Source organism: Xyrauchen texanus, chromosome 40 (assembly GCF_025860055.1).
Source record: "Xyrauchen texanus isolate HMW12.3.18 chromosome 40, RBS_HiC_50CHRs, whole genome shotgun sequence".
Taxonomy (NCBI): domain Eukaryota; kingdom Metazoa; phylum Chordata; class Actinopteri; order Cypriniformes; family Catostomidae; genus Xyrauchen; species Xyrauchen texanus.
In genome coordinates this window covers 25142552-25167656 of record NC_068315.1, presented here as the reverse complement: position 1 = coordinate 25167656, position 25105 = coordinate 25142552, and the positions used below count along the sequence as shown (strand labels likewise).

The window sequence follows — 25105 nt, the reverse complement described above, 5'->3', positions numbered from 1 at the left end:
AGGTTAGACCAACTATTTGGTGTCTTGATTGGGCTGATACATGATTTTAAGTTAAAATGTAAATGAATCTGCTTAAAAATTATATTTTTACATGCGTTTCAAGAATATTGAAAATTATGGTAAGCTATACATAAAAATGCAAGTTTATTGAACTTAACAATCATTGATATTTATTGTATTACGTTTATGGAACTTACAATCCAAATTGAATAGTTAAGTTGGTAAAACTAATTTGCCTAAAGTTGAGTAAACTCAAAAATGCTTTGCAGCTAGTTGCCTTACTTTTTTAGGTTAACTCAACTTTCAATTTTTTACAGTGTATTTGAGTCAATTTGATTAATTGTAACCCTTATGTAAACTAATTAAACGACACAAATCGGATGATATATTCAAGGGAAATGTCTCTAAGCGAATGATCATGCAGATGTAGGTAAGTTTGCACCAGCTCGCTAATAACTCTGAACGCTGATGTGTTCATGTTAACTGATCTTAACTGACTGAACGGAAATTAGTTGTAGGCTTTACCCAGGGATGGACTGGTAATCTGGCATACCGGGCATTTTCCCGGTGGGCCGACGCACTTTGGGGCTGATAAGGGGCTGACTGGCCATTGGGAGAAGAGAACGGGCCAGTGGGACGGCCGAGAAAAGGGTTAAAATTAGCTGCTGCGTTATGCAGAACGGACCACAAAATGGCGCCGTGATATACAGAAAACACCCCATTTGGGCCAGTTGCTATGTAAAATCCCGGGCTGATTTCTCTTCCCAGTCCAGTCCAGCCCTGGCCTTACCCTTAAAAAAAATCTAGAGATCTGGCAAACCACTTGTTAGTTTCACATGCAAATGGATTTGTGATTCGCTACAAATGTTTGCCAGAAGTTTGCAGCTCTTCTCCGGTAGTGGTGAAGAAGTTTGTGCTAGCAAGCTGTTAAAACCCACTGAAACAAACTCAAAAACATCTTTGTTTTGGCCAGATTTTGTTCTAATTAAATGACATCACATCTGTTTGTTCTTCGATATCGTATGAAGTGTGCAGGGGCCTTTAGCCTCAGTCATTCCTGCATCTTTTCCCCCCATACAATGACAGTGAATACAGAACTACCTTGTGTTTTGTATAACTTATATTTTTGTGCTCAAGAATGTTATACTATATTTGAAACAACATGAGGGTGAGTAAATTATGACAGCATTTTCATTTTTGAGTGAACTGTATTAACACATTTTCGGTCTGGGTTGCTGGACACCTGGATTAGCATATTTTGCTATAACAGCCAAGTGTAGACCATTTCCATGTAATATATTAAGACACCCGAGGCCCACTGAGACATATATTATAATAAACAACTTGCATGGCTATGTAACACCATGTCATTATGATTCATTTTGGGTGTGTTTATTTATTTATAAATATCTTTTAGTTAAATGTCACTGGTGCGGCTTCCAAGCGCCAGGTCCCCTAGAGTGGAGAAGAAATCTTCCATTTCTTTCTCAAGGAGGCGATTACGATTTTCTGCATCCTCACGAGCACGTTCTGAGTTCCTAAATTTGATCTCAAGCATTTGTTTTCTTTTTCTCTCCTGTTCCATCTCTTGCTCGAGTCTCTCCATCTGTGCACACAGGGCTGCACTTGACTCTTCCAACCTGAAGAGGGCAGCAAAATCTATTTGTAAGTGTACAAAATAAATATTCTTTTCAGAAGAGCTGCACAGTTATCATGCAATTTTTACTAGTTCTTAACTATTGCTATTCATTTTTAAACATAACAAAATTAAAGAAGTGTGTAATTTCATCAGCAAAGAAGCACCACCAACCAGAATTGCAATCAGCTTAGTTGGACATGACATAACAACATTGGCTGAACCAATGCCATAAGTTTGGGGTGGGGCTACATGTTTTTTTCAACAATGGCAGATGGATGAAATGTTTGAAAATGTACTATTCATTTGAGAAACAAGCCTTAAAAAGCCTTACTTTTTAATTCTAGATTCATAAGCTTGTTTCTGCTTCCTCAGTTCTTCTTTCAGCTCTGCCACTGCACTGGCCAGGGATGTGGGATTTTCATCAATGTCTTCATCCACAACTCTTATGATTGGTGCCATGTTGCCATTGTCACTGAAGAATGATGCTGCAGAGTTCTCCACAGTGATTCTACTGTCCTCATGTTCAGGTGGCTTCACTTCCCCTTCATTCAATGCTGTTTCCTGCACATTCACCTCTGGGTGTGACCTGTCTTCTGTCCTGGAGTCTGTCCCTAATGGGTCACTTCCTGAGTCTGGGACAGAGATTTCACAAGATGAGGTGGACCACAGTGTGCTGTCTATGCTCAGCACACTGCCCAGACTTGACGAAGACGTGACATTGTCATAGGTAGACAGTCTCAGGGATGACCCCGAATCCCTCGAGCGTTCTCCCGAGGAGGTGCGTCGGTGTCCCCGCAGTGAGGACAACCCATTCATAAGCCAATTCCCACTGGAGGCAGTGGACATATCTGCTGTGGAGCCACAGACTTTGGCAGACTGTGGGCGAGGAGAGGTGCCTTTGAAAGAGTATTTCCAGCCAGGCAGCGTCTTGGCCTGCTTACTAGGGCTGACAGCTGTGTCTCCCTTTCCCTGAGGCACTGACTTGGAGGTAATAGCTGTCTGGGAGGCATCCAGAGATGAGGCACTACTACTAGTAGGGTTGTCACTGGGACAAGCATTCTTCCCTGTGGGTGAGCACGTATGGAGGTCCTCCTCAGAGATCCAGTCAACCAGGCTGGACTGCTGATGCTGCTGGCCTTGGACCCTTACCTCCATCTCAGTCTGAGAAGTTTCTGAGTCTGTTTCAATATACAGGTGATCGTGCTTGCTTATAAGCACTGTCATGAGATGCTGAACAAAGGAAGTCCCTGTAAAATACATACAAATATTCCATCAGGTTCTTCCATAATGTGATATGCCCACAGTGTTGCCTTGTTTTAGGGCTGTCAATTTAATGTACTAATTTAGTGTAATAAATTATATGAAAAATGCATTAAAACAATTAATGCAATTAATCAAGCCGCCGACCCATACGTAATTTCCGTAATCACCTCCTGAGACTGCCGCCTGACTGCTGTGTGCATTGTCCCTTTCTCTTTTTGATTTGTAACTTGTAGGACCTAATAAACAAGCAAAAAATTCCAATAGTTTTCATAAAAATGTATGTCCACATACATTATGTGGACAGCAGGACTAAGTTGTAATACCAAACTATCAAACGAGTCTGAGCTCCACCCCCTCAGGCCTTCATCCCTCAACTGTGCAAATGAATGGGTTCAGATTATCAGATTCATTAGCCAATCAGATTGATTTATTTGTTCTTGTGGGTGTGGTGTTTAGGATATGCCCTGATAAGATCAAGCTGTCTGAAGAGTCGGCTCAACACAGCTGGTATTGCCATTGAGAAAGAGATCCTTATTTAAAAACACGAGATGTTCCGCATGACCGTGTGATTGCTTAATTTATTAATCAGGAAAGGAGGCTGCTTTTCACTTCAAGTAAATTGGTAAGTGCTTTTTGCATTGTTATAGCAACATCAGGAGTTTTCTAAGTGTAAAAGAGGCTGCTTGAGAATTCAGTGTCGGGTCAAGTTTTGAAAAGTAGTGCTGCATTCCATTCAACTCGGAAAGTCGGATTTGACAACTTCCTACCAGGAAAAGTGCAATGGAATGCATCTTGAAGTCAGAATTACAACTTTCTTACGAAGAAATTCTCAATTCCGATTTTGCTGGGATGCAGATGCATGATGTCACAAATACATGTTGACACTCAGTGACATACACAAAGTGATAAACATAAGTAATATCGATAAATGAGTTTGTTTCCACGTTACATGATGTTAAAGCTTGTTTAACAAACGCCTGCAGAAACAGTTGTATAAAACATTATGAGCTCTTTTGATAATCGTACACCTGAAGCACAAATACTAGTGCTGCAGTTTTGTTTATCAGTTGGTTTCTAAGAGACATCTCTAATGAGTCAAACCTCTGCTAAGCTAACGGAAGCGTTGCAGTCCCGAATATCGGGGAATAGAATGTATTTATGGTCTATCTCCTACCAGAACGAGGAAGGCGGGGATGACCAGCCGGCAGACAGGCGCAAGGCACGGCCCACGCCCGGGGTGTATGTCATGCCGGGGGCTCCCCGGCCTGAGGCAATGTCGGGAGGAGTGTAGAGCGGAGGAGGGCGGGGCTGGGCTTGAACGACGCACGCCTGGTCCCAATCAGCCTGATGGGGCACATGAGGGATAAAGGCGGCTGGTGACAACAGTTCTCGAGAGAGAGAATTACAGGCAGTTGCCCTGTGTGTGGTTATGTTTGTCATTAAAAATTATTTATATTGCTAAGCCGGTTCTCACCTCCTCCTTTCCCTGTAACTCCCTTACAGCAATTACTTCAATTAATTAATTGGCACATCATGTAATGAATTTGATTCAGAATTTTAATTGAGTGACAGCCCTACTTGTTTTACAAAGCAATGTCTTTGAAACATAATGACTTAGTGCTTACCTTCCATAATAGTTACTGGGTCCTCCATTTTAGGACGAAGGATATTTGGTCCAAACACGGTGGCCAAGTTCTGCACGCCCATTTTGTTTTCATTTGAGTGAGACTGCACCTCATCCAGAAATCTACAAAGATGAAGTTATTTTGCACACTGAACCATGAAAACAACTGATAAAAATGTGTCCAAAATGATTATGTTGGACTTACTTGCATATATATTTCAGAAGGTTGTAATTAGCAGCTGGAAGGGTCTTCACTAGCTTTCCTACTTCTTGAATTCCCTGAGTAAAATATGAAATCATTGAAGCAACCACAGAGTCTCTTGGTTAGAAATACAGTGGAAATATTTATGGTTTTCCTTTTTCATATTTCAGAATTACAATGGCCTAAAGTGTCAGCCTTAAGGAACTTGAAGCACTTGACTATGTGTGTGTAATTTAATTTTTAAAACCAAGGGAATTAAATGTCCCTCTTTTTGGCTTCAGCTTCACACATCTTCTGCATTAACCTATGTCTTCATGTCAGCTGTAAAATATGTGGGAAGGATACTAGAAAACTGTATACTGTCTATAACATATACTGTCATAACTGTTTTATGAGCACACAACCAAACAACATTTTGACAAAATAACTGCTAAAATATTTTGTCCTAATACCATCAACAACTCAATAAATTTTTTCACATTGCCTGATTGTTCAGCTATTTTTAATCAATGACAAACAAACAGTAGAGTTCAGCAACAGTCACTAACCTCCTCCTCATCTTTGGCCAGGAGCTGAGCACAAGTGAGGAAATCCTCATACTTGCAAAAGGGAATGACAGGCTCAGGCAGCTCCCTGAGGTACAGCTTCAGCAGGGAAGCCACAGTGTGGACATCAGTGTTACTATAAATGGTTATTATAGTGTTAGTGTGTGAACAGATTTAGAGGCAGTTTATTGGTTTCATGCCAGTGTTTATAGTAGTTTTTACCTGTCAAACTGAGGCTTATCTCCACAGTCAAAGGCCTCCTGAAGGTCCTTCACGAGGTTAGCTTGTCCTGGCATCCGGAATAGGCCTTCTTCATCAAGTCCCTGTTCCCTGATGAAATCCACACACTGCTCAACTAAGAGAGGGGCGAGGCGAGGACCAAACTTCCTTTCGAACTGGACGGTGTCCACTAAATGTTGCCCAAATATACCTGTAGAGATGAAGCAATTCATCTCGGGTTACTTAACTGTAACCCTTGTTCCCTGAAAAAGCGGAACGAGATGCTGCGCTGATTTAGCGTTTTGGGAACATCTTTTAGGGGTGACCAGCTGTGAATATGTGTGCAACATGTCAATGAAATTGACTGGAATTTATAGCCTCTGCTGGTGACATCATCAGGATGCACTGGTACCAGGGGCTTTAAATAGATGTGCCACAGGTGCATCGTCAGGTATTTTGTCTGAAGAGCAGTCCCGGGGAATCCCCAGTGTGGCAATGAAGCGCAGCATCTCGGTCCGCTTTTTCAGGGAACAAGGGTTACAGTTAAGTAACCCGAGATGTTCCCTATCAAAAGCTACACTTTGATGCTACGATTTGGGAATGAGAATACCCACGCCGCCCCACTGCGGATGTCTGGACCCCTTATGGTTGTGTAGTTTATGCTCACAAGAACGCGAGAGGTCTCAGACATGAGCTTGTGATGTTGACTCAAGGACGTAAGAGCCCGAAGTGGCATGAACATCCAAACTATAAAATCGTATGAATGTATGCGGAGAGGACCAGCCTGATGCATTACAAACAAGCTGTAGAGGGACACCTCCAGCCAAAGCTTTAGAGGAAAAGACCCCCCTGGTAGAATGAGCTCTGAATCCATGAAGGGATCCTGGTCCTAACAGGAGGTCTTAATCACATGGCCCCACGAATGAAGCGAGCAAGCAGAGGATGTTTACCCAATGGCATCCCTTCAATCAGGGCGTGGCAAGCCGAAAGAGCAGCCACATAAACCCTGAGAGTGGCGGGGCATGTGCCTGCTGATAATTTTTCTTGCAGAAAATCCAGAACTGAAGCAATCTGGCAGTTAACTGGATCTGCATTATGTGCAGTGCACCATCTTTCAAAAACACCCCATTTATTAGCATAACTTCTTCTAATAGAGGGACCCCTAGCACTCAGAATGGTCTCAATAACTTCAGGTGAAAGCCCAGTGTCCCTCAGTTGGTACCCTTTAGGGGCCAAACATGAATGTTCCACAGCTTGGGACGGGGATGAAATATCGTCCCCTGCGCCTGAGACAGAAGGTCCCTCCTCTCCGGAATCGCCCAAGGCGAGCCGTCGAGGAGAGACATTACCTCCGAGAACTATACCCTGTTTGGCCAACGCTGTGCTATCAGTAAGAGGCAAGACCCTTGCTGGTGAACTCTGGCCAGAACTCCCGGGAGCAGAGAAACCAGAGGAAATGCATACAGGCGCATTTTGGGCCATGTATGCGCCCTCGCGTCCAGACCCAGGGAGGCTGGGTGATTCAGAGAGAAGTAGAGGGGACATTGCGCTGTCTGTTGGGAGGCGAAGAGGTCCACTTCTACTCTATAAAATCTCAAACAATCAATCTCTAAAAGACATTCCCAAAGCGCTAAATCAGCGCAGCATTAAAGTGTAGCTTTTGATAGGGAACATAAATAAGTGCAGATTCTTATAATTTAGCAACATACTCCTGTACCATGGTGTTTTCATGGTATGCAAAATATAAAAAAAAAATACCATGCTACTACTTGGTCACATGTACAACAAGAAACATGGCATTTAGTAGAGGTCGACCGATAGTGGATTTTGCCGATACCGTAAACTAAGGTGATGGAAAAGTCTGATAACCGATTCATTGGACAATAGTTTATAAAATCGATAGAATGGTTAAAAATAGATATATTTGTCTTACCTTACATTGACGGGCACATACACAGGCTACAAGAGTCCAAAATGAATTAAATAAAAGATCCAATTTATTGTTCAACTAAAATCCCAAATCTGTGCATTTTCCCGGTGGGCTGACGCACTTTGGGGACGATCAGAGGTGGACTAGCCATCGGGACAACCGGGCCGGCCATGAAACGGGCCGAATGGGCTGTGATAAGCTGAAATGAGCCACCGTGTTATGCAGAACGGGCCACAAAACGGCACCACGATATGCAGAAGGGGGCAGCAATATGCAGAAAAGGACAGCGACACCCCCGACCCCGCTCAACAACTTTTGGGCCAGTTTCCAGGTAAAATCCCGGGCCTATTTCTCTTCCCAGTCCACCTCTGATGGCCTCAAAAACAATACCTACAAGAATACAGCAACAAGCACATCTCATGTATATTTTAACTGTTCGCCCTATTATTTTTATAGGCATCTTATTTTTGGATTTTCAGTCATCTACTCCTTGGTAAACAACACAGAGTTCGTGATGGCACTGATCTGTATCTTTAAGAGTGAGTGCTCACTAAAAAGCATGTCACTCACATCCCATTTCACATTAAAGCGTTCATTCACCACACACTTTATGAGCTCAGTGATATTGCAACGAGCTGAAGGTGTGAGAGATACTGCCTCCCTTTGAAACTTTATCCACCAATGTCGCTGTTTTACTTTAGAACTTTAGAGTGACTTTAGAAATACTACTGCTACACACATTGTTTGAGCTCACATTTTGTAATATTTTATTTGTTTTATTTATGTACAGTCATTTATTTTGCTCACCCAAATTTTTGAGAAGACATTACCTCCCTTGCCTACTCGTTGAAATCCCGACTGATATAGGCCTAGATCCTAGTCAAGACACTGTTGTTCAGCCTGTTACTGGTCTTGCTTACAAGTGGAGACACATTGCCACATTAATTGAAAGATGAGAAATGTTTGATAGAACATGCTTTTAGGTCTATATTTCATTCACTTTATATTAATAACATGAACTTTGCAATTTAATGTCTGGATAGTAGGCCATCCCATACCCATGCCTGCTCAGTGATGATATTTTTGTGTGCTCAGAACATGTTTAGGCTAATATTGGTGACATCACATTGGAAAAGGCATGGATTATATCATGGCAGAGAACAGTAAAATAATTATAAGGCTTTTAAGCAATGCTTTGGTATAGGGAATTTAAACATTACAAGCTTAGTTAGCCTGGCATACTGTGGCTCATTGCAGTTTTAATGTGATAACAGTGCTTGATTCCACCTTGATTTCATTTTACCTCCTCCGAACGGAGCCCAGATGACCCGTCTGATGGCCTTCACCCAGTCATCCATGTCACTTTGGGAGTTGGCCATGAGCAGAAAAGACTCATGACTTATTGCAGTCTTGTCTTTTTCACCAGCTGAGAGAGAAAAGGAGAGAGAGAGAACTGTCAAGTGAAGGTATTTATTACGCTAAGGTTTTTTTTACTATATCACATGGAGTGGCAGAACTTTGTTTATTTAGCACAGATTTCTCAATATTCCTCTTAATTTTATGTTATTGAGTGTTTCAATGTTCAATTATACAATTAGCTGTCTCAGTGCATCAAGCATAAATAAATCATGAGAGCAGGGCTGTTACAAGGAATTCTGGGCCCCCTGACTGTATATTACTCTGGGCCCCTACACAATTTGTTGTGGGCCCTTACAAACCCTAATTGATTCTAATTGAGCTAGATTAAAGGAAATTATTGACACAGATGGACGATTAAGATCTACTAGCCTATCATTGTTTTTTAAATCAAATTAAGCCCTCTTATCCTCAAGACTGATTTAGAAATATATTGTAGCCTACAGTATATGAACTAAATGGAGTGCACATGGAGAAATGTGTATTTCTGTGAGGGCATTAATAACCATTAGATGAAACTGTTGTAAAGACACTTTCACACATGAACAGTTTTATGAATCCAGCGTTTTTATGTTATCTCTTGTTGGTAAAAGTCATGTTTTAGCAGTGAGGTACATTTCATATTTTTAGCATAACTGGTACACACCTTCTGGTCTTTTTGCCATGAGCACTTAATAATAATTTATAGTAAGTTGCAAAAGAACCAAATTGACACTGAAACGTTTTCTTCAGTTTTTATAAGTCCATGGACAATTTGTAAAAAGTAACTGAGAAAGAATATTACAATGGCTTCAGTTCTAAGCTTTACAATGAAAAAGGCTTTTCCAGAATCAATACCAGAAACACAGAACTGCCAGTATTCTGCTGGCCAGATAAAATGGCTGATGGAATAAGTCATGATGAGACAAGTGTTGAACTGAAGTACAAATGCAATTAGGATAAATAAGACAATTAGACACAGCAAGACATCTAAAGCTAATGCTCTCCTGCAAAGTGGAAGTCTAAAACATAATGAGCACGCCTCATTTCTCACCATGGTGTGGCATTCAGTTAGAATTAATGTCTCTTTAGGAAGTGTCAGAATGTGGAAAAACATCAATTGACTTGTGTAACCACTATCTGATGAATTATGAGTTTTGTGGTTATAACAACCAAAGCGTGTTTAGGCATGAAATACAGGCTCAATTCAAAAAGGGGCAGTCGTTCCAAACCGCCATTAAAGATATAGGGAGCACCTTACCTAACCCTTCCCTAACCTTAACCGCGAGTGGATGTGACGCCCCCTTTTGGAGTTGGCGCAATCCCCTTTTGGAGTAACTCCACCCTCTCTTGGAGATTTCGCCCCCATTTGGAGGTCTCCTACTTCTGTATCTAAATTTGCACTGCAACTCAACTGACAAGCATACACACCCATGGATACACAATTATGTGTTGAGTGTTGATTATGCACTATATAATTATGCACAGGACTGGAGAAGATTATCTTCAGTTGACCTTTTGAGACATATCACCAGCAGGAGTGATTATGCTCCTAAATAACTTCAAATGACAGATGCCACATAGCAAGCAATCTACAGGCTGAGAGGTAAGGTCCTAATGAGAACACTACATCTAAATCCTTGTTTATCTGTATGCATTAGAGAAATGCACAATATATCAGTGGCTATATTGATATTGGCAGGTTACAAAAGTACTAAACAGTTATCCATCCTATTTACGGTATGATACATTGAAGGGATAGTACACTCACAAATGAAAATCCTGTCATCATCCACTCACCCCCATGTTGCTCCAAACCCGTATGACTACATTAATCTTGCACAAATACACATTGTATAACATTTACTCTCCCTGTTGCGTGCCATGCATAGCATGCTGGGATTTAGAAATCCCCTGCCCAGTTTCATTTAACCAAACTAAAACTATTCATGTTGTCCCAACACAAATATATTAAGTAAACAAAGATGAATGAGAAATGCTCAATAGCCTACATCATTTTTGTTTATTTTTTTAAACTAAGCCTTTTGGAGAAATTTGTTGTTTCACTAACTCATTGCAATCTAAAGTGCTGAATGACAAAAATGTATATTGTCGCAATATATGCTCCCATTGCAACATTGGAAGAGACTGAGAGGCTACTGGACATCTTTAAGTTCAATTGGACAATTTAAGTTCCTGTAAATTTAAAGAGGCAAGTTCATTAAAGCTGCACTACGAAAGATTTTTGATTACAATTTAACAAGATGCTATTATTGATTGAGTGCATGAAAACAGTATTTAAAATAATATCCTTACCTTATGCCATTTCACTACGGTAAACTTACAAAAATGATTTGTTCTGCTGAACTCAAATTAGGATTTTTAGAAGAATATCTCAGCTCTGTAGGTCCATTCAATGCAAGTGAATGGGTGCCAACATTTTGACACTGCAAAAAGCATATAAAGACATCATAAAATAATCCATACGTCTCAAGTGGTTAAATATATATCTTCAACTGTATAAGATATATGTGGGTGAGAAACTTTTGAAGTCAGAAGTTTACATACACTTTAGCCAAATAAATATTAACTCAGTTTTTCACAATTCCTGACATTTAATCTTTGAAAACATTCCGTCTTTGGTCAGTCAGGTTTGTAGGCCTCCTTGCTCACGCACGCTTTTTCAGTTCTGTCCACACATTGTTTTTATCAGATTGATGTCAGGACTTTGTGATGGCTAGGGCTGTTGACATCGAGCCTGGTAAAATATAGCCACACTTTTGATCTTTTCCACATCTTTTCCATCTATGGGTGTTGAGACGTATACACACTACAGCCTCACGTGTGAGCTGCGTCTCTGGGCATAACCAGCGTAAACTAGGGTTATTCCTTGATGCCTAAACGCAGCCAATCACCGGCACTTTTAGATTTGGGCACATCTAGCATGCTACATGCTTATCACTGACGTTGATGAGATTAAATCCTTAGGTATTGAAATATGAATGAGTCTTCTCCTGCCATCACATGTTTTGGAAATCCACATGCAGAGAAGTGGAAATGAGGAAATAAAAAGTGAATTTTTCACTATTTGTGTTATGTAGTTTCTCTATACTCCCATTCTATTTTGACCCGTTAATGAGATCGACCAGTAGTTGTTTTACGATTGACTGGTCGATCGCGGTCAATGTATAATGAATCGTTGTTAACACTTTTTAAAGCAACAGTTTAAATGGGATAGATTTATAATTTCAGACAAAATATTGGAAATAGGCCCAAATAAAAATAATTTTCAGCTATCAGAATAACATTTTCTCTATTGGCGCATCCTTAATACATTATTGAACAAACTTTGATAAAATTCTGTATGCATCATTCCAAACAATAGAGCACTGCTAGCCAGTTATACAGTCTTATATTTATACCAACAGTGTCATAATCCTTTTACAGAAAATCATCTTCAATCATCTTCAGCACTTCAATTTCCATATATAAGTGCATGGACAGAGGTACCTTGTTGTAGTGATGGTTTGTGCCTCCCTGGCTTACGGCAGCCCTGCCCCATGATGCACTGGAGAGATTGAGAAGGCAGAGTGCTGATGTTGTGCCATGTTCCTTTTTCCAACAGGTAGGCCATAAACCCAAAAACAGCACAGGTAGTTCCCACACCGCCCACATGTCATAATACTGTAGAGGTGTTTGCTCCAAACCATCACTTGCAGAAACTTGAAAAACAAGTCTTCCCTTTCATTGAAACAATCTCCTTTACATCTCAGACTTTTCACAGAGAAGAGCAAGAACTTTGAATCATACCACTTTATAAATCCTGGTGAAACAAATGTGTAAAAAGTGCTTTCAACATCTTGAGTTTTCCCTCAAGCTCCAGCACTTCACTTCTGTTTCTCTCATTCCCTCTGAATTCTCACGGTAGACTGACACATGGAGACAGACTGCTCTGTTAGTCCTTTCCAAGCACCTCAGTGCACTTAATTAAACAGAACACCAGATGCATTAGACTCAGTGGAACGGACACTACCGAATAAATCACCAAGTTTCTGTATGCTGCTTTGATGTAGAACTTTATGGAGGCAATATGAGGTAAGCATGAAATGGCAGATCAGGAGGCACTGGGGTCCCAGTCATGCTCCTTTCATTTTAAGTCAGTACAGTACCCAACAAATGCAGATGTGTGAAAATCTCCCAGAGCAATTCCAGCCGGCCAGCAAGCTTTTTCGACTGGCTTGAAATCTGCACAATTGTGGCTTGTCATTTCTGTGGTCGTTTATGTCCCTGCAATAAATGGTGCTATTGTTGGATTTTGTTTCTTTTCTTTTCTTTTATTAGACATGTCTATTATGAAGACCCAAATCCTCACTAGAAGATGTCTGTTGCTTCATAAAACCGAAAGCCTTTTTCAAAGCCATGTGTTAAAGATAGTTGGACTGGAACTCCAACCCATGTTTCTAAATCATTTCTAACCTGGTCTCTTAAAATAACATTACAATACCTTCATGTGTGCAAAATAATTGTTAAACAACAATTACTTTTAATCACTTTCACATAAATCACCTCGCAACTGCCAATATACATGTGAGAAACCACACAATGTCAATTTGCAAAAATGTTGCAACAGTCACGTAATTTCCATGAGATGTTTTTGTTGAAGCAGTGCTGTTTGTAAATCACGTCTTTCCATTTCTCCATTGTTTGTGGAGAGCCTATTCATTTTCAGAATCAGTCAACATGAGGCAAGGCATCTCTTGACAGTTGCCCAACTTGGGCAGCTTGAGGGAGTTGTAGTGTTGTGTATGGAAAAGAGACTTGGCCAGTGAGATTGTTTGACAGAATGGAGCTGATGCATGCCGGTCAGGCAGAGACTGTTGTTAAGGGCTCATCTCTGGGGAGAAGATGCTGTGTTGACTGATTTGTCATGAGAAAGTGGTGTTGGAGGCAGGGTAACTGGAGCTAATGTGTCCATGCTGTTTGTAAATGGGTGTGCATGTCTGTGCAAATATGCAGAGAGGGCTGTGCATTTGTGGTTGAGAAATGTTTAATTTCATTTGGTGCATCAAAGGCAAGCTTTGAATTTAGTTACCTAAATGTTTATAATGCACATTAGAGTTGAGGGAAAAATTGGTTCACCTGATGCATCATGATTCTTTCTCAAATGATTCTGGATCGAGCCACACAATTAGTAAACATAACTTTTAAATAATTATTAATAATTCTATTTATTTAAATAGCATATGCAGGTTGATACAGTACATATACATTTAAGAGTCATGTGGTGTAAATAGAAGAAAAGGCTAATCTGTAGTGGTGTAGCTTACTACGACAAGGTACATTTACACTGTGCAAACAAACATATGCGGCAGCTTTCGGATAAGCTTTATTTTACACATTAAATCAACAACCAACCACATTCTGCATCATGAACTCTAGATATAAATGTATTTACACAGAAATCACAATCAACAGCAAAGTGTAAGGTGGCTCTAATGCAGCATTTCATTTACACTCAACAAAAGTTGCATAGCCACTTCTGATACTAGGTTACTATTAGAGATGCACTAATGTTTCACCAATCATCGGTGTCTGACAGTAAAAGCAATTACAGTATCTGCGCTAGCGACTGTATAAAAAAAAAAAAAGATGATCAGAGCCGATTGGTTTCTGTCAATCAAAAGGGAGTGCTGTGTGTGAAAGAAAATGGGCCCTATTTTTAGAGCACTATGCGGAAGAGCAGCACTATGCGACACGTCACACATGTAAAGTCAGTGGGCATGGTCATTACGTTTTGATATTTTCATGCAAGCATGCTCCAAGTTAGGTGCAAGTGGGTTGACGAAATCAAGCACTCAAAGTGTTAATAGGCTAGGTCAAGTGCAATTTAATTCTAGGTTTTTCCTGCAGTTATTGCATTGTCTGCACCCTATTATACAGCATATTCTATATGTAATACATTAGAATGAAGGAAATATGGACCATTTGTGTCTTACGTTTTTTTTAACTATGCCCTTGCTATGAACTCTCTCCTGTTTTGTCTTCAATCGTTCCAGTGCTATGGTGTTTAGCTGTAAAATACTAAATATTACAGAGGATGTTTTCTGCCTCCAAACCGTGATGAATGTGTTTCCAATAATCCTCCTACCTGCGGTCTTGATGGTGTTAAAGGGATAGTCCCCCACCCCCAAAAAAATTCTCTCATCAGTTACTCATGCCATCCCAGACGTGTATGACTGTCTTTCTTCTGCAGAACACAAACAAAGTGGATTAATTAATGTCTTCTGAAGCTTAGCGCTTGGTGTGTGTGAGACATCCAGGATAAGCTCATGCAAGCACCGTCTTGAAAAAAAAAAGATATTGTACAAATACAAATCTATATCAAAACCAATTCAGCTTCTGTATAACAACACAGTGCTTCTGCATTTTACGTATTTCACATATCAGTTCTCACAAGACATTTCCAATTCACTTATGCCTCGCAAGAGGAAGCGTGTATGCACCCGATTAAATCAAGGCAAAATGCACCGTGATACGATGTGAAGATGCTGAGGTAATCTTCATGGAGCGGTGGGAGCGCATCTTGATATCTGATTCTGAGCGGCTGAAGGGAAGTCATGCAGGCGGCTGCTCTCAGGTCCTAATGCACAGACCACTAGGGGTTCTGGTTAAGAAGCACTGCTTTAAGGGACGCTTGATGCTTTGGCTACTTAAGCAACTCTCCCATTGTTCATTGTTTTGTAACATATATTGTTATGTTTCTCTGTTTAATGTTTAATTTCTTAACAGAATTGAGCTTTGGAAAGGCACTATTCAATTTGTTTTGGCCCCCTGCCTGCTCGTTCTAGTGACAAGGCTTATGGTAGGTTATTGTTACTAAAAGACTAGATGTCTGAGTGGTGTCTGGAGAACAGCATTGGATTTATAGACAATTGTACAAGTTTTTGGGGTAGACCTAACCTGCTAAAGAGAGAGACTGAATCCATACCTCCAGGGAAGGTGCCGCTCTCCTCTCAATTACTTTTGCTCGTGGTCTTAATATTTATAGTATTTGACAAAATGGGGCCCAGGTCAGGAAGTAGACAGACTGGCTTAACCATCCGTCTGCTAGCTGCCTTGAGACTTCACACAGGTCACATAAACTACAACACATAGACTGTAACACCTAGATGTCATATAGATACTGTGTCTGTTCCCTGAATTACCAAACACAAAACCCTAATTAAGTCATTTAGAAAAAGATTTATTGATGTCAAACTTAAAATAAATTAAGATATACATCATATAAAGGTAGGGCTACTAAACATTAGATCGCTTTCATCCAAAGCACTTATTGTAAATTAAAGGTTATTGTTACAAACATGGGTCGAGAAGGTGTTTCTAAAAAATGTTGTGATGTTTTTGGTGTTAGTCAGAGGTCAGGATACAAGTGTAATTCTTTTGAAGTGATTATGCTTAATGTGACATCATCTGAAATAAAAAATGTCATCTTTTGCTCTTGCTATAGACCACCCTGGTCATATTTTAATTTCCTTAGTGAATTTGCAGATTTTCTGTCAGATCAAGCAGTATTTGTAGATAGAGATTTAATTGTTGGTAACTTCAACATTCAAATAGATAATGAAAATGACAGAATGGGATTAGCATTTGTCAATATGATCAACTCTGTTGGGGTCAGACAAAATGTGACAGGACCAACTCATCACCATAATCATATGCTAGACTTAACTCTGTCATATGGAGTTGAAATTGATAATATAGCAATTCTGCCGCAAAGCGTTGACATCTCAGATCATAACCTCATATTTTGTATGCTGCACTTAACTAAAGTGACTCAATCTACGCCACGTAATCAATCAGGTTGAACTATTCTTTCGACCACTAACAAACCTGTCACAAATTCTCAGAATGCCAAAAAGTTCAGAAGAACTTGATGTATCACAGAAAATATGAATACAGTCTTCTCTAAAACTCTAGTCAGTGTCGACCCCCTTAGATTAAAGAAAGTTAATGAGAAAAGCCCAGCACCATAGTACAATGGTACAGACAGGTTCTTTGTACAATGGTACAGACAGGTTTGTGCAAACTCAGAAAATAACCACAAAAATCATAGGCTTTTATTCAGTACAGTGGCTAAATTGAGAAGTAAGAAAGCTTTGACCAAACCAGACATTCGATTGCAGCACAGTTGTAATGAGTTTATGAATATCTTAACTGATAAAAATGAAACCATCAGAAACAAAATTACAATTATGAAACCATCTCCAATAGCACCTCAGAAGACTGTGTCTCATAGTATTCCATACCTACAGCTTCAGTCCTTCACTGTTATAGGTCAGGAAGAGCTAATAAATCTTATTAAAGCATCAAAATCTAGAGCATGTATGCAAGACCCCATACATATTAAGCTCCTGAGAAAGTAATTTCCTGAAATATCAGAACCATTTCTTTATATTATTAACTTCTCACTATCCATAGGGCATGTCCCAAGAAACTTTAAGTCGGGAGTTATAAAACCCCTTTTAAAGAAACCTGGAGAGTTGACAAACTATAGACCAATCTCAAATCTCCCATTTATGTTGAAAATACAAAAACATGTAGTGCCCTCACAACTAAGTTCATTTTTTTTTTTTTACAAAGAAATGGTATCTGTGAAGAATTTCAGTCAGGATTTAGGCCCCATCATAGTACAGAGACATCACTTATCAGAGTTACAAATGACTCTTATCATCTGATCATGGCTGCATTGCTCTTTTAGTGATTGAGTGCTGCCTTAGACACCATAGATCACAACATTCTTTTAGATAGGCTTGAGAACTATGTTGGCATTTGTTATCTCCGAGAACCATACTCTGTTCAGCCAACGCATCACTATCAATAAGAGGCAAGATCCATGTTGGCGAACCCAGGCAAGAACTCCCAGGAGCAGAGAAAGCTGAGGGAATGCATACAGGCACATTTTGGGCCATATATGTGCCATCGCGTCCAGACCCAGGGAGGCTGGGTGACTCAGAGAGAAGTAGAGGGGACATTGCAGTGTTTCTTGGGAGGCAAAGAGGTCCACCTCTGCTACGTAAATCTTAGCCAGATTTGTTTCACTACCTGGGTTTGGAGTTTCCATTCTCCTGTCTGTATTTTTTGTCTGGACAGTAAGTCCGCTCCCACATTCAGGCATCCAGGGATATATACTGCTCTGATTGACAGGAGCTTGCCCTGGGCCCAAAGGAGAATCTGCCGTGCCAGTCTGTTTAGCGGGCTTGACCGTAGACCTCCTTGATGGTTTATGTAAGGCACTGCTGCTGTGTTGTCCACCCGCACCAGGACATGGTAGCCTCTCAAATTATGGAGGAAGTATTTCAGGGCCAGAAATACAGCCATCAACTCGAGAAAGTTGATGAGCCATTCGAGCTGATGGGCCTCCCATTCCCCTTGAGCTGGATGACCACTCCCCAGCCTGACAGAGAGGCGTCTGTTGTTAGTAATCTGAGACATCAAGATGCACCTCGAGTGGGACCCAAAGTGTGGAACCGGGGTCTGAGCCACATAGAGAGGGTACGTAGCCCTCGGCACGTAACCCTTATCTGCCTTTGGGGATTGGCCCTTGTGTGAAATCCCCTGGCTTTGAGCCACAACTGAAACGTTCTCATATGCAGAAGGCCCATAGGAATCACAGAGAATGCAGATGCAATGAGACCTAACATCCATTGATACTGAAGAACAGTACAATCTTGGCCTAGCCTGACTTTGCTCTGGGTATACTGAATGGTCTCGATTTGAGCGGGAGACAGCTGTGCCTGCATCATGATCGAATTCCATATGATCCCTAAATATGTCGTTCTCTGGGTAGGAGAGAGAATTATTTTCTTGCCATGTGCTCTCAACCCCAACGAAACCAGGTGAGCTAAGAAAATATTCCTGTGCTCTAATGCCAGATTTTGCGACTGTGCTAGTATCAGCCAGTCGTCTATATTATAAAAAATGTGGATGCCCCGGAGTCGTAATGGAGGCAGTACTGCATCCAAGCACATTGTGAATGTGCAAGGTGATAAAACTAGGCCGAATGGAAGAACCCGATATTGGAAAGATTTACCCCCGAAAGCGAACCTCAGGAACTTCCTGTGTTATGGCAGAATTTCTATATGAAAATATGCATCCATATATTGTCTCTGAGCAGAGATTGATCGTGACTAACCAATTGTGTTGTAGGATTTTTGACACGATCGTTTTGACAGTTAACATCTTGAATTGAGCGCCTTGACCGAGCGGTTCAAACCTCGACGATCTAAGATCGGACGCAATCCCTCATCCTTCTTGCGAACCAGGACGTATCTGCTGTAGTAACCTGACTCTCTCCCTAGAAGGGGAACATGTTCTATGGCCCCTATGACTAGGATATTTTACAGTTCTTGTGACAGTAAATATGCTCGTTCCAGTTTCACGGTAGTGGGAACCACGACGTGGTTGTTGTGAAGGTGTTCGTGTCAATCAGCTCGTTCTTCCAAACTTTCATTATTTAATTCATTATGACTCGGCTAGAGCTGGTGAGGCAAAAATCGACACCACTGTTATCATGGTTACAACCTTGTTTACAGAGCTACTCAGGAGCTGAAACTCGGTTACGGTAAGGGGCGTTACATTTCTGTCACACGCACTAAGCTGTTGACCAATCACAACAGACTAGGCCAGCTGACAAATCAGGGCAGACTGGGCTTTTAGTAAAGGGGGGCTTTAAGGAGACAGGAGGTAAATCAGAGCATTTCGGCCAGAGTATGAAGAGCGGGGAAAAGAAATGTATGGTATGAGAAAAATAATGTGTTTTTTAGCATTAAAACATGTACACCTATTCTAGTAGATCCCCAAAATAAAATTATGAACATGTAAATTAGCATAATATGGTCTCTTTAACTCTAGATTAAAGACTAATTTATTTAGGCAGGCATACACCTAATTTATCCCTCAACTTATTGTTATGCTACATTGGTTACATAGACTGTTACTTAGTTACATAGTTTGCTGGAACCAGAAACACTTCTCATATTCTGTAACCCTGCTTTAAATTGAATGGCATCTATGTTAATGTCATTCTATTTGTTTCCCTGTCTCAACCTCAGGATACATATCCAAGGTTAACAGAGCCTGCCAGATACTGCTCCGGTCCTAACCGATGTCCTGCTCCCACTGCTATGTGTCACTGATTGATGACTACTAACTGCAGCTTATGACATCCAGACTTCACATCAGTCTACAGTGATGGACTTCACAGAGGATAAACTGCTGCCTTCTCAAAAACTGTAAAACACTGGATACTTCACTGGCCACTGCCTGAACCTTGGACTTAGAATGGATTTTACAGGACATGAACAGCCACAATCTTCCAGCTAGACTGCAATGCCCCTCACTGAGCTCTGCCAACATCATCTTGTTCATAGGGTGGACTAAATTAGAAAATGTTCAGTCAAATAACAAAAGACACTGCAATTGCTTAGACTTAAAGACTTCTCTAATCTTTTTACTTATTTATTTTTATCTCCCCATTTCTCCCCAATTTGGACAATTCCCAATGCGCTCCAGGTCCTCGTGGTTGCGTAATAACTCAATCAGTCTAGCGGAGGACAAATGAAGTTTGCTGAGGCTTTCGGCTATTCTCTGAGGCATCCACACACAACTCACCACGTGCCCCACCGAGAGCGAGAACTACATTGTAGCAACCATGATGAGGTTACCCCATGTGACTCTACCATCCATAGCAACCAGGCCAATTTGGCTGCTTAGGAGACCTGGCTTGAGACTCAGAATGCCCTGGATTCGAACTCGCAACTCCAGGGGTGGTAGTCAGCTTCTTCACTTACTGAGCTACCCAGGAACCCTGTAGACTTCTCTGATCTTACGGTTCACTCAAATCCTTTAGTTTAAACATTGGCCTCCAACCTCTACTAAATTTACTAACTGAGACCAGTTACTCTAAATAATGGAAAACATGAAGAGACAGAGAATACAATTATTATTTATATTTCTTATGTGATTATTTATAAGTGATTTGAAACAAGGAAGCATGAAAAAGCAGAACTACCAAAGAATCGGTATTGGCAGATGTAGTTCTAAATAATTGGATATCTGTATTGGTACACAAAGATATATTAGAATTGCTTTTATCGGGAATCTTTACACAGAACTTGAAAGTGAGCCATAACTCATCACATTTTAGTACTGCTTACACGTGTAAATGCTAAATAATTGAAGTTCCTAACGCAAGTTCGGAAGGAGTTTGTTCATAAAATCCCATTAATCCATCACGTTCAAGTGCTATATAAACTGTAGCTTACCTACCTCTCCTACAACGACTTTCGAGGATCTGGCTACACCTGTACAGGAAACCATGTCCGATTCTTTGCAGCTTCAACTCTTCGGCCACGAAGACGAAGTCACCATCTCTCTTTCCTCTCCTTTGCTGATTCCAGTTTCCATCCAAGCATTGCCATCTTCATCCTCATCATCAGAAGCCGCGCCGGTATGAAAAGGACGTATAAGGCATCGTTCCCCCTTTCCTACCAGACCCCGTCCGAGGAGGGCATATTCTCCTCCATCCGAGAGGCTCCAAGCTCAACCGATTCAGCAATCTAGCCCTACTCCCCAGTTTACAGTTCCTCTAAGCTCAACAACTAATTACATCCATTCTGTAGCCAAATTGACGGTAATCGTCTGCGTCATGCTTTTGCAGCCTCAGATATCCATTTTTCCCGCAGATCCACTAAAGCACAGATGTACACCAACCACCCGACATTACTCAACAATCTCTTCAAAAACCAGCTTAAACTTCCATTCATCGCTCAGCTAAGGGCCTCCACAGCCATCAAAAGAGTCACTACTTCCACACAGCAAACTACAGCTCACACTCAAATTCCGCTCCAATCAACTGATGCCCCGCTGCATCGTAACGCTCCTCCCCCACAGGTTGCCTTATCCTCTCAGTTTACCCTTTCCTCTACTCCCCTCCAAAACCCTCCCTCCTTTCCTCTTGACCCTCCTTCCACAGCATTCTACTAATATATTGCCATCACCAATCCCCACATACCTCCCAAAATGGCCCTCGCAAGCCCTCTTTCCTATACCTTCCCTTGGCCTAACCAAACGTTACCTTCCATGGCAGCGCCTCTCCAATATGTTTCTCATCCAAATTCCTCTCTTTTTCCTTCTTGCTCAGGAGCAGATACAAGTATGAGGCTGCCTCTGCCTGATGCATCTGCTCCTCCTCTTTTGTTATCTAACACCTTTATTCCAACTGCCTACCTTGTAAACACTGAGTGGATTTGAGGGCATTTGGAGGTTGACTGGAGTTAGCTGAGCAAGAGGTATGTAGTGTACAGGACATGACTGTAACAAGATAGGCCTATTCTGTTTTCTTCTTTGCTGGTTTGTTAAAAACCCTCATTCACAATGACCCCGTCTGCATGTCTTCACACTCAGCCAGTGAGCTCTAGTAGGTGTCAAGTTGCTGTGTTATATTTACTCGTCATAAAGAAAACAAACATAGGCATTCAGCAAAAATAAACAGGGATTGTAAAGATTACCCAAGATACCCCTCTCTAATCAGTAAATGCTGCAAGGGTCATTTGAGTTGCAAAATCATAATATAGGCAGTATATTAAGTACAGTAAGAATAGCTGTTCAATTGAAATATCGGTTTCTTGAAGGAATAGTGTACCCAAAAAATAAAATCTGTATTTGATTACTCGCCCTCATGTCATTCCAAACCAATATTAATTTCTTTCTTCTGCGGAACACTATGAAGATATTTAACAGAATGTCAAAGCCACTTTGTCCCTGGTTTTTCATTGTCATTCTTTACAAGTAAGAGTTAATGCCAACCAGTTACAGGGCAGCTTGGGCATTTGGCCAGATGACTCCTTTAGTGTTCCACTCAAGAAAGAAAATCACATGGGTTTTGTATGACATGATAGTGAGCAAATTAATCCTTTTTTATTTTTGAATGAACCATCATTTTGAGGTTATCAAAGCACTCAAAAACAGACCATTTGAATGTGTCAGTGATGATTTGAAGACCTACTCACCTGGCACAATCTCAAAAAGGTGTCGACCGGGCTCTTCTGTGTTGGCTGTCAGCTCATTCACTTGGCTGCCCTTCAATGATATGCAGCCCTACACAGATAAATAGTCGAAAAAATGCAGAATTGCATCACTAAACGTTTGTTAACCTACATATGCAATTAAACCTGAATACCGTGTACACTTGAATGTAATTCTGTAATCATCATAAAATTGCTTAGTCTTGTGGAGATTTATACCCATGAAGCATTTCGGGATTTTAAGCCTATTGTATTATTAAAAGCTTGGCGTGTTGGTTTGCCATATTAACTGCAATTTTGATTTGAGTGCCCCCTCCAATAAGTTAAACTACCAATTGAATGAAATGTAGAGATTATTCACCAGGGCAACAAATTGAATGAAGATTTAGGGTCAGGCTCGTTAACAACTCCCCCATGATTTTAGTTAGCCAAATCTATCTGGCAATATTCAAGACATGTTTCATGAATTGTAAACACATTGGTTATACATACAGTACATCCTTGTTGATTTAAGGTACACTCTTGTTTTGACTGGATTTTTTTTATTTTTTATTATTCATTATAAAAACTGTACATTTCATATTAAGCCAATTTGTGGCTGGATGTTACACCAGTTTGTTTCAGGATCTCTTTCTGAACAACCATACATCCCCAGAATTCTCTACCTTGGCACACTATTCAATTTGGGCCAGTCTCCAATGTTTCCTTTTATCTCAGCATGTGGTTTGCTATGTGATTTGCTACACAACCCTTCCACTTTGAATCTCATTGATTAAAGGCAGAAAAAGTGGGTGGGTTTGACATTTTCTCACACATCCTGGCCAGCGCAGCATGGGCACAGATTATTGGAGTTTGGATGAGTATTGACAATCCTCTAAGGGATGCTCCAGTCAGACTGACGAGCTTACGAAGGCTGGACGGTATTGATTGGCTAATATGAGATGGTCTTAAACCTGTTAAAAGCAATGTGTAAGCTTGGATTGTGGTGGCAATGCAAAACTATTGGTGGAAAATGGAAGAGCTTGCACTTACTGTCTAATAGCACTTGGCCAAATGATGCTCTACCATACAGTGCTGCATCTTATTTAACAAGTACTTAACATTAAAGAAGCAGAACGTCTCGGGTTATGACTATAACCCTTGTTCCCTGAGAAGGGAACGAGACACTGCGTCGTTGAAAACGACTCTTTGGGGAACGCTCCTTAGCGTGCGCCTCTGAAGTATGAATGAAACTATTCCAATCTTGATTGGTGTTGCGTCATGACGTAACATGTGACGGCATAACCGGATGCATAAAAATGACGCCGGCACACACACACATTAGCCTAGCGATGAAGCAAGCCGCTCTCAGGCCTTGAGGGGCGTGGCAGGACGACGCAGTGTCTCGTTCCCTTCTCAGGGAACAAGGGTTATAGTCATAACCCGAGACGTTCCCTTCCGAGGAACTCGCACTGCGTCGTTGAAAACGACTCTTTGGGGAACGAATGCCCACTAGGCCACACACCGAAAAAAGGCCTGCCCTAGGGTGAAACTGAACTCAGGCACTCAGCTAGGACGAGAGCACACGTCGCCAGGCGTACTAGGGAGGTGCAGACTATAAAACCTGATGAAAGTGTGCGGGGTAGCCCAACCGGCTGCCTCACAGATCTCCTGGAGGGGTACTCCCGATAAGAGAGCCCTAGAGGACGCCATGCCTCTAGTTGAATGAGCCCTTACGGCCAAAGGTGAAGGCAAATTGCGCACCTTGTAGGCCGAGATAATAGCCTGAACAATCCAATTACTAATGGTTTGTTTCGAGGCAGGGAGCCCCTTCCTAGGTGACCCAAAACACACTAACAGTTGGTCCGACCTCCTCCAGGAAGAGGACCTCTCGAGGTAAACGCTCAAAGCTCTGACAGGGCAGAGCAAATGGAGCCTCTCTTCTTCTGCCGACACATGAGGTGGAGGATGAAATGCCTGCAGGACCGTAGACCGTGCCATGTTAGACAGCACCATAGGCACATAGCCAGGTCTCGGGTGCCAAATGGCTTTAACTCCGCCAGGGGCAAACTCCAAGCAAGCTGGCGTCACTGCCAGGGCTTGAAGATCTCCCACCCTCTTTAGAGAGGTAATAGCTAAGAGAAAAGCCATCTTGAACGTCAGGTCCTTGGGCGAAGCCGACTGAAGGGGTTCGAAGGGGGCCAGGGATAACCCTTCGAGAACTA

The 25105-nt window shown here is 41.3% G+C and overlaps 1 protein-coding gene across 1 annotated transcript in view; it reads right to left on the bottom strand.

Annotated features, from left to right (window-relative positions):
• Positions 1–105: 105 nt before the first annotated feature.
• LOC127633907 (rho GTPase-activating protein 22-like) overlaps positions 106–25105 on the bottom strand; it is a 37669-nt gene continuing 12669 nt past the window's right edge. Inside the window, exons 3-10 of the mRNA XM_052113284.1 lie at positions 22887–22974; positions 8726–8848; positions 5496–5703; positions 5277–5409; positions 4732–4805; positions 4528–4649; positions 1971–2886; positions 106–1640 (exon numbers count right to left, since the gene is read on the bottom strand). Coding sequence (XP_051969244.1) covers positions 1418–1640; positions 1971–2886; positions 4528–4649; positions 4732–4805; positions 5277–5409; positions 5496–5703; positions 8726–8848; positions 22887–22974 — 1887 coding nt within the window. The 3' untranslated portion in view covers positions 106–1417. The remainder of the gene's footprint in view (positions 1641–1970; positions 2887–4527; positions 4650–4731; positions 4806–5276; positions 5410–5495; positions 5704–8725; positions 8849–22886; positions 22975–25105) is intronic.